At 42.8% G+C, this 16313-nt stretch overlaps 1 protein-coding gene across 1 annotated transcript in view; it reads right to left on the bottom strand.

The window, feature by feature from the left end:
* LOC146811427 (integrin alpha-X-like) overlaps window positions 1-15181 on the bottom strand; it is a 665400-nt gene extending 650219 nt beyond the window's left edge. Inside the window, exons 1-2 of the mRNA XM_085615067.1 lie at window positions 15132-15181; window positions 14296-14439 (exon numbers count right to left, since the gene is read on the bottom strand). Coding sequence (XP_085471193.1) covers window positions 14296-14439; window positions 15132-15181 — 194 coding nt within the window. The remainder of the gene's footprint in view (window positions 1-14295; window positions 14440-15131) is intronic.
* Between the last annotated feature and the right edge of the window lie 1132 nt (window positions 15182-16313).

Raw genomic sequence — 16313 nt, forward strand, 5'->3', positions numbered from 1 at the left:
TGGAAGTAAAAGGTAAGGGATATGGCCCAGCCCGGCCTCCTTTGGCCCCGGACGGCCACAGACGGCCCGCCCTTTGCCCGGGCCTAGCCCGGCGCCGCCCGCGCGCGGTCCCGCGATGCGGGGGGAGGAGTCTTTTTTAAATCGCCATCGGGCGCGAAATGCCTGGTGTCCGCTTCCGGGATCTGCGGCAAAGGAGCCTGGGATATGTAGGCTGCTGGACCCTCCACGCAGCAGCCGCTACACACACCACCACAACAGCCGGAGAAGAAACAGCCGCTCCGCAGCGAGGACCCGCCAGCCCCCAGGAAAATGCAGCAGGTAAGGAAACACCACCGTCAGATGTCCGCAGGTGTTCAAAGAACTGGGAATACACTAAAAACCATGGGTGTGTGCATGAGAACACCCAAGCTTCACCCATGGAATGCCTTCCCGGGGCAGGGTAGCGCAAGGCAGCGACTTGTACTGCTGTGCGTTACTCCAGATTTTCTATGCCACACAGAGTCACAAAAGGTGGCTCTACGTGGTGTAGTAAATCCTTCTTAAGGGCTTGTGTTACCCTTGTGTTACCTTGCGTAATGCAAGGGCAATGCAAGCCCTTAAGAAATCTGGCCCTTTATGTGTAAGGTTTCTGTAACCTGCTAGATAGAACTGCTGACGTAGGACTGTGCTGGTAAAATAGGTGCAATCTAAGTAAAGATTTGGCTGTCTTACATCTGAGCTAGTGAGATCTGTGTAACATACATGCAAGCAGTTCCAGGGCCTTTAGGATTTGTGTAATTCAATAGATTGCTTTTCTGCTCAATGTCAAAGCCAATAAGATCTCTGTAGCATGGATATAGATCTACTCTCTGATTTCTTACACAACCCAAACTTTAAAACCTGAGAGACATCTCTAAGCCTGAAACCACATTATCTCTTTAAACAGAGGTGTTGAAGAATGAGCCCTTCTAACCATCATAATCTCATTATTAAAATGAGATGGTAGGGGTTGGTTCCAATTTAGCCATTTAATGACCTTTTTCTTTAGGGATTGGTAGTCTTCATTTTCCCCTGATCTTAGATGGGGGGCACCTGCTAGGACCACCGTTAGACTATTAGCTTCTGGCGGCAAATCTGGTCTCCGTGGTCTTGGGGCTTGCCGGCCCGGGGAGAATAGAGGGGCGCTGCCGGCTTCTTGGTGGCCGCCATTAATCCCTGTCTGGGAACTTTATGAGGGGCAGAGTCTATTGGTTGTAAAGGCCTATTGGTTGAGTTACTGCGCGGTGCCTGGACTGAAATAGCCATTAATGGCTGCAGGGGGGGGGCAGTAGGCACGCTCTGAGGGGGGACTTTGTTGGCACCCTGTGGGACTCCTATTTTAGGAGGGTTTCCTGCGGGGAGATGAGGTCCCATATTATTAGATTGCTTACTAACTAAGGTGTTCAAGGTAGTAAGAGATGTCTCTAGTAGAGTGAGCCTAATCTCCACTTTTTTCAGGCTATCGCTAATGGGCTGCAGAAGGGAACAAAGTAGGAATTCTATACTCCCTATAGATGTGAGAGGGGGATTTATATTAGATGTATTGGCCACTGGGTCGTTATTAGTAACAGCTATATTGGAGCTGGGGGCCTTGGAGGGAAGAGCAATAGGCACAGTCTCATTGTCCCTCCCAGATTGTAGTGCGTTTGTGTGTTTTTTGCCAAAATCTAGATGGGATAGTTTGGCTTTCCCCCTCCCCCCCATTGACTTCCTACTACGTTTGCTTGGTGGAGGCCTATGCAGCTCCACCACAACACTTTGTTTTGGCTTACTTTTCTTAGTTGCATGCAAAGGGGGAGTTTGGGTAACCAAATTAACGGGGGTAACACATGTCGTGGGAGGAGTTGTGTCTATGGACTTTCCAGGGACTAACCCAGGGGAACTAGGAATTTCCCGAAATAAGAGGGGGAAGTCCTCAAGAGTCAGAGGATTTAAGCTATTGGGGGGCGTACCTTCCTCTTGGGAAATAGGATACGGGATGATCTCTGTCAAGGGTCTGCTCTTCATGGATTCAATGGAGCGCCGCCGCTCCGCCCTGCGTCTCTCCAGAGAATTTTCCTTGCCTGCGTCTCCTTTGGCAGATTTGAAGTAGTTGTCCAGTGTCCCTGTGTTGCTGCCCCCCTCCCTTAAAGGAGTTTCCCGTGGTCCTGGCGAGGGCATCACCTTAATCAGATTTGGAAGTAAAAGGTAAGGGATATGGCCCAGCCCGGCCTCCTTTGGCCCCGGACGGCCTCAGACGGCCCGCCCTTTGCCCGGGCTTAGCCCGGCGCCGCCCGCGCGCGGTCCCGCGATGCGGGGGGAGGAGTCTTTTTTAAATCGCCATCGGGCGCGAAATGCCTGGTGTCCGCTTCCGGGATCTGCGGCAAAGGAGCCTGGGATATGTAGGCTGCTGGACCCTCCACGCAGCAGCCGCTACACACACCACCACAACAGCCGGAGAAGAAACAGCCGCTCCGCAGCGAGGACCCGCCAGCCCCCAGGAAAATGCAGCAGGTAAGGAAACACCACCGTCAGATGTCCGCAGGTGTTCAAAGAACTGGGAATACACTAAAAACCATGGGTGTGTGCATGAGAACACCCAAGCTTCACCCATGGAATGCCTTCCCGGGGCAGGGTAGCGCAAGGCAGCGACTTGTACTGCTGTGCGTTACTCCAGATTTTCTATGCCACACAGAGTCACAAAAGGTGGCTCTACGTGGTGTAGTAAATCCTTCTTAAGGGCTTGTGTTACCCTTGTCTTACCTTGCGTAATGCAAGGGCAATGCAAGCCCTTAATAAATCTGGCCCTTTATGTGTAAGGTTTCTGTAACCTGCTAGATAGAACTGCTGACATAGGACTGTGCTGGTAAAATAGGTGCAATCTAAGTAAAGATTTGGCTGTCTTACATCTGAGCTAGTGAGATCTGTGTAACATACATGCAAGCAGTTCCAGGGCCTTTAGGATTTGTGTAATTCAATAGATTGCTTTTCTGCTCAATGTCAAAGCCAATAAGATCTCTGTAGCATGGATATAGATCTACTCTCTGATTTCTTACACAACACAAACTTTAAAACCTGAGAGACATCTCTAAGCCTGAAACCACATTATCTCTTTAAACAGAGGTGTTGAAGAATGAGCCCTTAACGTGTGAGACCTAAGGGATAGCTTTCATAGGTGAAGCCTATATTATGGTCTAAAAATCCTAAAGGCTTATTGTTTTGCAAGCTCTATGATTTGCATAACCTAAGTAATAAATCGGTTTTCTATGGTCATACCCTGGGTTATCTACCTTAATCTTAATTTGCTATATTGTTGGTAATAGGTACAGTTGCAACAAAATGTTCCTGACAAACTAAAACTTAAAAATATCCAACACGTTTTTGGAATTAAACACTACCCTGAACTATAAGTTGTAGTCTTTTTATTTTTTTCAGGATGAGGAGATATGTCCAGACCCCAGAGTATCAGGGATGATATCTTGTGTGATGTGTATATCAAGGCGTGCAAATGATCCTCTGAAGAGCAGTGGATAGAGGCATTTCATCCTGTGTGATGGATTTGAAGCTTATATGGGTATTAGCGAGATCTAGACATTGGAGCTGGAGGAAGAAGTTCCACTTCAGCATGTTGTACAAAGGAATGAGATAGATGGTAGCAGCATGCTTTGTGCTATTGATGTGATGCTACATGTTGCCTTTTCTGTTGAATATTTGAATGATGGCATTTCACTTAACAACTAAATGTTGTATCAAGGAATATGGGATAAAACTGAACAATGTTTGATGTCTTTGAGGATAGCCAAGAGGGCTCTTAACGGGAAGCACAATGGTTGACTTGTTCTCAGTTGTTTTGGCTGCGTGATGAGGTTTCCTGGCGATGAACACAGAGGTTTGAGTCTTGGAGCTGGCTTCTGTGCTGTTTCTTTTATTGCATGCTGGGTCGTCATTTGCTGTTTGTGAGATCTTCTGCACAACATGGTGCAGGTAGCGACAGTTTCATGTAGCACACCTTCAGGTGAGTGTTGATGTTCGCTGACTGTGTTCAGGAATAAGTTAAAATTATATTTAAAGACAATTGTGTTTGCTAGGATAATAAGTTCCTACTTGAGAGTTTTCGAGTAGAAGTCCATGTAGGAGCAGCACTATGGTTTGGTGTTTTTTCTACGTATATCAGGGAGAGTAATCAAAAAGTGGCAGAATTGTCTGGCCAATCCAGTCACATCACAAGTTCTGCGTGGTGGTGAAGACAGAATTGAGAATATTGTGTTTGGTGTACATGGATTCTGTGATTAGTTGACTGATGTTCAAAATATTGAGAAGCTCAAGAAACACCTGAGAGTCTTGGTTTAGTTGATGGAGGAGGTGCTGATGATTTCCACGATTTCCTTAATGAGGGTATTGCCGGTATTGAATTGGTGGATCATATAATAAGTACTGGTCATAGAGATAAGCAGGGGCAGTATCTGGTGATGAGCTCCCTAGATCTGCCCATAGTGATTTCCCAGAGAGAGCATAGTCAGGAGGATGTGTAGATGTTCACGAGGTAAGCAAGATAGGCCGTTTCTACCACTTATTTTTTTTGTGTTTCAATTTTTTATTGAAATTTATATATTAAAAAAGAAATATCTAAATACATATATTATAATAACTGTATGCATTGTTATACAATAAATATAGAATTCAATTGTTATATATAAGCATATTGTAAAACTTTCTGAATAATTAATCATACTGTATAATTTAATAAATACATAAACATACAGCTGCAAAAACAAATATTTGGATTTATATTGAGGCCATAAAATATGGAATTAAGGGAAGGGAGGAAGAAAAAGGGAAAGAAAGAAGGGATCACAAAACGTACAAATATGAAGCAAAATGCAATATGAGTATGTTCCAAGGAAAAGAAAAATACACACATAAAGTAATTATGCTGATTCAGAGAAAGATAAAAATAAAAAGTAATATTCTTTGATAGAGACAAAATTAAATAAATTACATTACAATATACTACGGGTATATGAATATATTGTTACAGAGCCAAGGGAGATGAAGTAAGAATAGGTATTACGAGATAAGAATAGAGAAAGAAAATGAAATGGATAATATTGAGAAATGTGCAAACAGTAAATGAAAACAATAGGTATATTGTGCAGAATAAAAGGGTAAGCAGAGGAACACACATGTATAAATATATATATTAAAAGATGCAGAATTACATGTAAATGCTCTGGTGAGTAGCTATGAAAAACAACAACAAATAGTAGATAAATAGGAAATGTATTAGGATTTATAACCACCAATAATGAATAATGAGTGAGAGTAAGAGGAAATAGAAATTAAATTACTGCGTAGATGGGTTATTAACATTAGTATCGGTATTTGAATTTAGAAAAGGTGACCATACTCGAAGAAAGAGATCAGATTGATCCTGTATGTTGTATATAATACGTTCATAGTAAGCTGTTTGGATCATGGCCACCATCCATGTTTCTTGTGATGGTGGTTGGGGCGATTTCCATTGGCGTAATATACAAATTTTGGCTGTAGCTAAGGCTGTGTGTAAAAGTCGGACTTGTTGTTTAGAAAGTGATTGTGACTGACGTGTATCATGCAGAAGAATGGTAGCATGCGAAAGTGGAATTTGTAGAGGCATCGTGGAACATAAGGTTTTACCTATATAATTCCAAAAGTGTTGGATCACTGGACATCCACAGATGATATGAGAAATGTTACAAGACGTACTATCACATCTCCAGCATTTAGAATGGGAAAGCAGGCCAGCTTTGTGCAGTTTTGTTGGTGACCAATGCCAATCATGTAAAATCTTGAATAAGCAAAATTTCAATCGTGCTTCACGTGCACCCTTATTGAGATTGCTAAGAATGTCAGACCATTCATCATCGGTATAAGAGACTGATAATAAGGTTTGCCATTTAGTACGTAAAGTTTGTGATAAGGGTTGATAAAAGAGATGCAAAGTAAGCATTTGATAGAAGCCAGATGTAGCTCCTTTCATCTTACCCCAAGTGTGAAGATAAGTCACAATTGGTGAGTCGGGTAAGAGCCATGGTGGAGGTCCTAGACTTCTCTGTAAGGATTGTCGTAACTGGTTATATTTTGAGAGTTGTACATCAGGCAGATGAAATTCTTCCTGCAGTTGGACAAATGATTTAATATCACCGTTTGAAAAAAGTTGATCTGGGGTGGAAACACCTGCTGTTTCCCAAATAGGCCAAACAATTGATTTTCTATTAATACGAATTGCAGAATTATTCCATAATGGTGCTTTCCTATGAAGACGAGGATGTGAGCCCAATAAACAATGTGCCCTTTGCCAAGCAGCGCGCATTGCAAACAAAATAGGATTAGTGGAGTCTCGGGGACAAGATTCCGAGCCGTATAAAACAGAAAGACCTGCTTTTGTTAATGAAAGGTAGTGTTCAAGATGTACCCACTGTGGCGCATCCGATGAATGTGAAAGCAGATATGACATTTGAGAAAGCTGTAATGCCAAAGAATAATGCTCCACTGACGGCAGACTTATTCCTCCATAGGAACGATGAGCCTTTAGTTTTGAAGTAGAGAGACGGGTTTGACAGAGTTCCATATAAAAGATTTTATCTTAGAGTCAATTGAGCGTAACGTGGTTAAAGGGACCTGAATAGGGAGCATGCCGAGGACATAAAGAAAACGAGAGAGAGTGACCATTTTCACGGCTTGAACCCTGCCCCACATTGAGAGACCCAATGCCTTCCATTTTTCAAAATCACGTTGCATTTGAGCAATGAGGGGATTGAGATTATCCATAACCATACCCTCTAGACCTTTGTTTACAAGTATGCCGAAATATTTGAGATGAGAAGATTTCCATTGAAAGGGAAAACCTTGAATGGCCGCTATTGTGGTTCCGTTCGAGATGGGCAGTGCTTCGCTTTTGTTCCAATTAATTTTGTACCCGGAAAGGGAGGAGAAGTCATCTATTATTTTTAACACAGATGGTAAAGAGGTGGAGAGATCTGTGAGTGTAAGAAGAATATTATCTGCGTAGAGATAGATTTTGGATTCACCTGTCGGAAGAGAAATGCCCTTAATAGAAGTAGATTGTCTTAAGGAGGCAGCTAACGGTTCCATGGCTAGAAGAAAGAGTAACGGGTAGAGGGGGCAACCCTGACGGGTACCTCGGTTGATAGAGAATAGATCTGAGATAAAGCCCCCACAATTTACCTGTGCCGAAGGATTTTTGCACAACAAGCGTATTTTGTTTATGAATTGAACTCCCAGACCAAATTTGTTTCTACCACTTATAACATGTGAATGTTCTGGGAACAGAGGGGCCATAGATTATGTCTATAGGGGTTAGACTACATTTATATCTATATCTAGATTATATCTATGCCTAGGAACCCCAATATATTTAGGAGGAGTGAGAGAGGCTTTCAGTATGTGTGGTATGTGTGTGAGTGTGTGAACATGCATTTGTGTGGTGTTAAAGGTGCACCACAAGACAGACTGAGGCTCTGCACCCTTACCATATTACGGCTCCTGGGTGGTCAGGCACACCTGCAGCCAGGACACCATCAGACTGGAGACGCAGAAGTGCACAGAGGCCTAGGTTTGCCTTTTGACATGAAAAAGGTCCTCGACTTGTACTGAGGCCTGCAGAGGTGCATCAAGCCATTTACTGACAGTGAACTACAGTTCCTGACATGGGCTCACCATGTAGATTGGAGACTGTAGTCTTTATTGCTAAGGTGAAAGGGATCCCTTGAGGTGAGGTCAGCAGTTTGTCTCTTCCTTGATCCCTGCTCAGTTTGGCTGTTCATAGCCAGGTGCAGAAATAATACACCTCGTTGTGCCTCTGTTGTGGGCACCCCAGGCTGGAAACAACCCTGCTCCGAGAGACATCACACTATACAGAGGCTGTGTCCTTAAAACCGCCTGGTATGCACTCTTTAAAGAAGAACCTTTTTAACTTTTTCTGAAAGTGTAAATAGAGAATCCACATCCCCTGTCTGCTTTGATTGAATAAAAGTAGGAGACACTGACCCACTTTTGATTCAGTTCCAAGTTGTCTTTTACCAAGGAAGGGAGTGCTCTGCAAAGTACTCAGAGGACTGCTGTGCAGCCAACTAGGTTCCCGGAGGTGAGGGGATATCACATGAAGACTTGTCTGGATGGAAGAAGCTGTTCCTCTGACCTGAAGTGCCTAGAAACCATTCTGCTTGCTGAGAAAAGGGAGGAGCTTTCCAGCCCTGCAGGAGATGTAAATGTCCAGGGACAGCCAGGAGAACCTTGATCCCCGTGGTGTGTGGGTCTGCCGAACAGAAAGATTGAAGAGAGTGGTCTGTGTGCCCTGAGGAGAATGGGAACATTCCCTCTGTATGAACAGTTCGAGGCAGGAACCACAAAAATGATCTGCTGCTGAGCAGATGGTGCTGCTGCATCGAAGAGCTGTGCACAAGTAGACTGTGCCTCTCAATTGAAGAATTGTGTCCAAGCAGACTGTGCTGCTGTGTCAAATATTTGTGCCTGAGCAGACTGTGCTGCTGCTTTGAAGAGCTGTGCTCTAGTGGACTGTGTCACTGCTTTGAAGAACTGTGCCCAAGTTGACCTTACCGCTGCATCAGAGAAACATTGCCCGATGCATATTGTGCTACATCAGAGACTGTGTCCGAGGCAACTGTGCTGCTCTGACAGATGACCCCCACGGTCCAATCCTCGTATCTTTAATGCAGAAGCAGATTCCTTGATAGCTGGATGTCTGTTGGAGCCCTGTACACCAGCAACAACTCTGGGTACTAGCCTGTGCTCCTACCTGCTGCGGTCTCTGCTCGAATGCGGGAAGAACCTCAAGCTGGTGCATTTCCTCGCAGAACATGGAGTGACAAGGACACATATTATAGAACCCCACCGGCAACCATAGGAGGACTAAAACAAATCCACTGTGGTGAGAACTGTAACATACTAACTGTTTGCGATAACTGAGCTCACAAACTATTCAAAGGGGTAATTTGCACCTGAGCAAGAAAGGGAGAGGGACCTACCTAATTACACCAAAGAGTGACACCCTGGAGAGGGTGACCAGGACCCAAGGATAGGTAGCCCAAGCCTTTTTTTGTGAAGAATTACATTGTATGTGTGTATTAAAGTGCATTTATTTTCCAAAGTAATGTACTGGTGTGGACAATCAGTTATAGCACTGCTTGGTGATTGTAGATTTCTTAGCTTGCTCACCCCCAAAGTACCTCCATGAGAATCATATGGCTTCTCGTCATCACTACCAGAGTCAAGTACTTGGCCCTGTTCTGCAGGGCCATAAAAGGAGAGACCACAGAAGACCAGAGGTAAATGAACCCAGACCTCATGCTGCGGCTTAGCTCGCCCTGCTTGCCCCGTGGGTCGTCGGATGGGGTCTGACACCTGAGGGCCAAACAAACAAGCCTGAAGCTAGTAAGAGATGTTGACAGTCTTATGTCAATTGGCAGTGTATTACCAACTACGGGAGCTTGAACCGAGAAGGAGTGGCAGGCCCATGTGGACAGACGGAATTTTGGACCTGTGAGCGGGGCGCATTGTAGACTAACAATGACTCAAGTTCCACCCCCCCCCTCCTGCAACTATGTAACAAACTTCTTATTTCTGTGTCAGTCTGTGACTGTGTTGTTGTATTTACTTATCTTTTTGTTTTCATTGAACAAAAAACAGGGCTGAGCTGTCAATGGTACAGTAGGTGCAGTGACACCAGGGCTCAGTGGGCTGTGTCGCCCACTCCACCCCAATAATAGCTGATTTTCACTATACACCCAGGGGGTGGGTGCCTAATTACTTTGTTTACGTTATGGCCTTTCGAGGCCTCGTTACACCAGTGACTAAAAAGATGTTCAAATGTCTGCAGTCCTAGGTGATTTATGAGGAACAATCGACAACTTTCGATACAGCTTAATAAAATCTGTAGAAAGGGAAGTATATTTTTTGGAAGCATTACTTGGAGAAAAAAAAACCTGTGCATTCTGCGACATTCCTACCACGTAGAACAGACCCACCAACCTAGTAATGCTACATGGTCTGGCATAACCACATAGTGAAGTAACTGATAGATAATTGGTAGATAATCGATTTCAAAATGTGCTTTCCCAAAATAAAAAATAAAAATAGCAGAAGCGGATTACATCTGCTACAGCGAGCAACAGAAGTGGAAACCTGAGAATGCTAAACAGAGGCATTTGATAATAAAGAACATAGGTTATTCTAGTGCATTCTGAGCAAAGGTTGCAATGACTTTGATACCAGGGTTCCATATGACATGAAAATATGTGGATGCCTATTTTTCCATCATGATATCATTTTGAAATAGTCTTTGCACCTTTGAAGACTCATACTAGGCAGCACCAATCGCTGATTCTGTAAGGGAGAAACCCAGATTGAATATTAGCCAATAATCAGGTGATCAGGAGGGTCTCAACATGCAACCAGGAGGAACAGTGTCCGCTTTAATAAAGCATCATATGACTGGTTGAAGGCACCGCGCACCTTATATGACAAGAATTGCTAATGGTATACTGCGGGGATTAAGGGGCTCAAAAAATGAGGGTGATCCTGCCCCTCAGAAGCTAACAGAGACTAGTGAGGGCCTAATGATGTGTAAATAATCAATCATGTGATGAAATTGTGGGCAAAAGGGTGTGTGATCTCAAATCTGTAACTTTTTCCATTTTGATGAGCCGACCTCGATACATAGGCTCACCACTCAAACATTGAAGCACCATCTCCCTCAAGGAGCAGCAATGATAATGCACATGGATAGTGGGACCACATACACAGATGACGAAGCTTCCGTACGTCCTCTAAATCTATGGTATCATGAAGACATACATACAAACAATGGTGGCATGAAGTACCATGACCATAATAAACTTGAGACTAAAACAAGTCGGCCGTCGACTTAGGTCAAGCAGCTGTGGAAGTGTAATAACCTACTTGAAAATGAGAGGCACTCCCTTTTAATATGCCAGCTTCATAAAGACTTGAGGTGTCACCATCTGAAACTGGTCTCAAACAATCATGGCAAATCAACAGTGGTAATGGTAGACGTATCTAAATGTATAAGTGTCATGGTTCAAAAACATTTCTGCGTTTTGCTAGAATCTAATGCAAATGGTGTTTTAGGAAACGAAGAGGTTGAGTGCTAAATTTGTTAGCCAAAAACTAGCATTAGCCCATCGCTCGTGAAGACTGTATTGAGCTGCAAAACCTTAGCAGCCCACTGTTGAGTGGTAGGCTACACCTTGTGTCTTCCAAGCCATAACAAAATTGCCCTCATGGGAAATAGCATTCAATTTGAGTAGTATGCTAAACACTAATCACTATTAATTCTGCCTTGCTAAACCATCCTCTAAAATGTGGTTATTCAAGGTGAGCATTGTCTGCTCACCACAATGCACTTCATGCATCACTTCAGACTTGGACCAGGAATATGCTTCAGGACTCTTGAAGTTATTAACATATTTGTGACATGAAAGTGTGTCAGTCAGCGAAATAAGGACTCTTTGTTATTGCGAAGTGATGGGATGGTGGACAGATCAGCTGCTGGGACATTTTAAACTGTCTTACCTTATGGACCTTTAAAGTTCATTGCTTCTGCTTGCATTTTAGATTAATCCTGATAATATATGAATTAGAGTACTTGACTTAACACAATTGATGATGAGCAAACATTTCATGTAAGAGGCAAGTTGAGATGAGGATACATTTCTCCAACTGCTTACACAGAATCACACTCACATGCAAACTAACTTCTCACACTTACGTATAGGCATGCCATCGCCAATCCTCTCAAACACATGATTTAATGCAGCCATGCAAGGTACTCAGATCTCTATACTCTCAAACGCAAAGACTACTTATTTTGCTTTGCCCAGTGCCAATGCTAAGCCATACTACCTGCCTAAACAGAACTGGGTACAAAGTGCACATAATTACACACATGAATGTGTTTGCTACCGCAAGCCTCACACACCACAGAATTCTGGGTTGTGTCCACCAGGACCTTCTAGAGGGTTCCATTCTAATCTCCCAGAGCTACTCCTGCCCAAAGTTCTTAGAGTCACTAATTAACCATTACAGGTGATCGAAATCTTCACCTAGACATCCTCAATGACAGAAACTCTACTCGGCTTATTGAGGATCTGAAGGTGATGGAACTCTCTCAGTTGATATCCATCAAGTGGGAACTATTTTAGAACCAATCTTCCTCAATATAAAGGATGTCTCGATCACTGACCCCCCTACCACTACCTTGGACTGACCATTTCATGACTTCTTTAATCTCGCCCCTCAAGTCAGCAGCCACCTTTCTGCAGCCTCACAGAGCTAGTATACTATGGTGGCCTTGAAAACCTTATTGCACTCCTTAACAAAAACTCCACTGACCCAGGGCACTGACATTGTATCCACTGACAATAACATTGATATAGAGAATAAAAAATCCTTAGACTTAATTGCTCCGCCTAAACTCCTCAACTCAAGTGCAAAACTTTCTCTGCAGCATGGTACCTGGAGCATTTAAGAAACCTAAACCATCACTGCAAGGCTTGTGAAAACTCTTGGAGGCGATGATATCTCTAAGCTGACAAACTAATATACAAATCAGGAATCGACATTTTCAACTTAGATATATTCGATATACGTATTTCTCCAATCGTATGTTTTTGTGCCCCTCTTGCCAGCTGGTCTGAAGAGTGAAAAATCTGATGCATCCCAAAGCCTGTGTCAAGGATATTTCTCCTACTCTTTCAGTCTGAAAACACACTTTGGTGGTCCCTCTGCTCAACAAACCTGAGGCCAATTGACACACGCTCTCCAACTACAGCCCCAGCTCACCCTACCTTAACCATCCAAACTCCCGAAAAAGGTAATTAATCTGCAGGTGGCGGATTATCTAGAATGTCACACACTGCTTCACCCATTTCAACTGGACCTTTGTGAATCCCATTGTAGAGAAACTACCCTTCTGGTAGCCAGTGATGATCTTCAGCTGCTTTCAGGTCAGGGAAGGTCCTTCACAGTGATCCTTCTTGAACCTTCTGTAGCATTTTATATGGTGAGGCACACCATTCTTCTCAAACGCGTCCACAGTATGGGCACCTGCCTTGAGGCCCTTAAATAGATTCATTCTATTTTATCTGCTAGAATTCAGTCTAGTCGTTCATCCCCTACTAATCTCACACAACATGACCCCTCTGGCTGATATCGTCCAATGCCCACTTTTTTAACATCATCTCATATGCGGTCATCACCCAACTGATTGTCTCAGATTCCTACAACAGCCCAGAGACACAGTTCAATTGATGATCTTACATGGTGGATATTGCCACATGAAAGTCATCTAATTGTCTCAAATTCAACAGCAACACAATGGAGATGGACAAGTTTAACAGCTTAGCCAGTCTCTGAGACACAACCTACAGGAGGTTGAAAATGCTGCAGCCTGGCTGGTTCTTAATCTTCCATTTCTGCTTTTCTCTCTAATCTCTATTGGCCCACGATTCAGAAGGGTAACTTTTTTTTTATTCTTCTATCTTGCTCACAAGGCTTTATATGAGAAAAGCCCTTCCTGCCTAAACAGAAAGCTTTTCATTTCACTCTCCTAACCGCGCCTCACGTTCTGCTCATGTTTTCCAAGAAAGGGTCCCCTCATTTCCCGTGTCAGATCATGGGGTGCTCTTTGCTTACTTAGCTTCTACCCATTGGAACACTCTTCCCGTCCCTCTTACACAAATACCAGAATTGACATCTTTCAGAAAACAGATTAAAACCTGTCTGTTTAAATCAGGCATCTCACTCTTCTATCGATATATCAGCTTCTCAGCACAAGGACACCACTAGTGGGTAACTGTTTCGCTAATGAAAACCAAATTACATAACATAAAAGAAACATAATATGACAGAAATATGCATGTAGATATTCACATCAACTGCCAGGTCTCATGGAGAGAACCAATCCCGAAATACATTCCCCAGAGAGAATTACACTTGCATGATCGCCCTCTCTGGTGTCCAGACACACCCACAGTCACACACTCTCTCTTGTACAAAAACATGCTCACAGATACCACCATTTTCTGTACAGACCTATGAAGAAAACCTGGTATAAAGAAAAATACATCTACCTACAATAGAGGTACGGCCACATAAATAGACTTACACACAGAATTATACTTTCATACTCTACCTCTCTACAATAGGCACACACACACACGCACACACGTTACTCTCATTGTAAGAACCCCCACTCACCATGTTCTGCTTCCGCTGCTGAACTGGACCACACTTTGCCCAAAAGAATCATCATTACCCGTGAAGGCTTTGACCTGGGAGGTGTCAATATTGAAACTGGTAACCCCAGGGAAAGCTGTAATAAAGAGCACAAGGGCATTGTGACTATGTATTCATGTCTGTCTGTGATGTCAAATAGTGCTAGATAGCACATGTGATTGGAACACGGATGCAGAGGCTTTCCCCTCTACACAGCATTACCAATCGACAGCATTGTGTCAAAACTAAACAACACTACAAATTGACCCCATAGGTTATTCAAAATGATCAGTAAGATCACAAATTGTATGACAATATTCAAGAGAGCAACAAACCTCTTCATTAATGTGTAACACATCATAAACCTTTCACCAAACAGTTCTGACCAATTTCAAACAAGAAATCAGTACCTCAGTGCATAAGCATACTACCCTTGAACCAGCCATCACCAACAGCAGTATTGCAGCACTAACCTCTCTAGTATATACAAGTATCTTGAAAAATTACTCATTTGAAACTTTAGGATAACCTCGATATCCACAGCCTCCTTAAACTATGCTTCTACAAGTCCACTCCACGGCATAGAAATAGGCCTCCTCACTATCTCCGTTTGCAGCCTTGAAGGCGCAGCAAAGAAACTGAGGAAGAGTAGTCATGCCTTCCAGAATGTCACATTTCAGTGAGGCATTTGACATGCCCGACCATGAGATCTTGTTTTTTGGGCAATCTTAGTTGTAACAATCTAGGACTCCTGCCTTTCTTCGTACACATGCTTCCTCTCGACCACTTAACCACACACCTTCCTGCCCCACTCCTACCAGGTGTCCTGTGAAATGTTATAATGAGCACTCTTGTGACCTATGATCATTCTTGCCAACTTGTGTTACTTTTGGAAAACTAGCATTGACTATAATCTCTTCTATCAAACTTAAACTGATGAGATCCATCTTTACAGAAGTACCGCCAAAAACATACCTTACATCAAGTCGTAAAAAATGCGCCTGTTAGCTGTCATTTAGAAACTGACCATTTCATAAGGGTCAAAAAACGTTTTCCACAAAATCAGGAAATGAAGTGCACTCCAGGTATTTATGAAACAATATATTTTGGATTTTACAGAACTAAAATAGAAACTACAATATTTGCAGACAGACAGACAGATAGATGATAGATTTATTTAGAAAAAATGATGTAACTCAGCACTCTGTATATGTGTACCAATATAGTACAATAATGGCCACATCATATCGACCAATATTTAACATGCATGTTGAGTTGAAGAAATAAGCAGTGACCCAAAGTGTAGCTCATATTCAAATCCTTTATTTATCCATACTTGTTAGAAAACTGATTTGATTGTAGACAATGTGTTTTGTTATTTTAGAACTTCTTCAGGGCTTGCAGATTTATGCCATATTTGTTAATCATACACAGACATACATCAAGCTCAAAGTGTAGCAAAGTACAGAAGTTATGTGTTGATATGAATGCTATAATTCCACATGTTATCAGTGATGTATTATGCAAGGGTATAACCAGTGCATGTAAAAGGCATGAGTTATAGTTAATGTAGTGTGGCGAGTGAGGTGAGAAGACTGTGTTCAGAGGTGCGCCACTAAATTTGAAGGTGGTGCCTAAATTATAAATTGAAATTAGAATTATAACTTTACAAGTATTTAATGTTTGTGTTTTTTAAGTTGGGTTTGTATAGAAAGAATAAATAAAGTAGTTCTAACTATAAATTATCCATAACCTTTGTGTTTTTCCATTGTATGTTAATGGATTTTTTGTTTTGCAAATCGTAGTGTGGGGTGTCATTCACTGGAGTGTCATAAAACGCAGTGTCATACAATACAGTGAAAGAGAGTGTCGTAGAGTTTAGTGTCGTAGAGTGGAGTATTGTAGAGTGGAATACAGAGGTGTCAAGTAAAGTGAAGAGATGTAGCATACAGTAGAGTAAAGTGTTAGACAGTGGAGTGGCGTGGTGTGTTGTGTAGTGG

Source organism: Triturus cristatus, chromosome 7 (assembly GCF_964204655.1).
Source record: "Triturus cristatus chromosome 7, aTriCri1.1, whole genome shotgun sequence".
Lineage (NCBI taxonomy): Eukaryota > Metazoa > Chordata > Amphibia > Caudata > Salamandridae > Triturus > Triturus cristatus.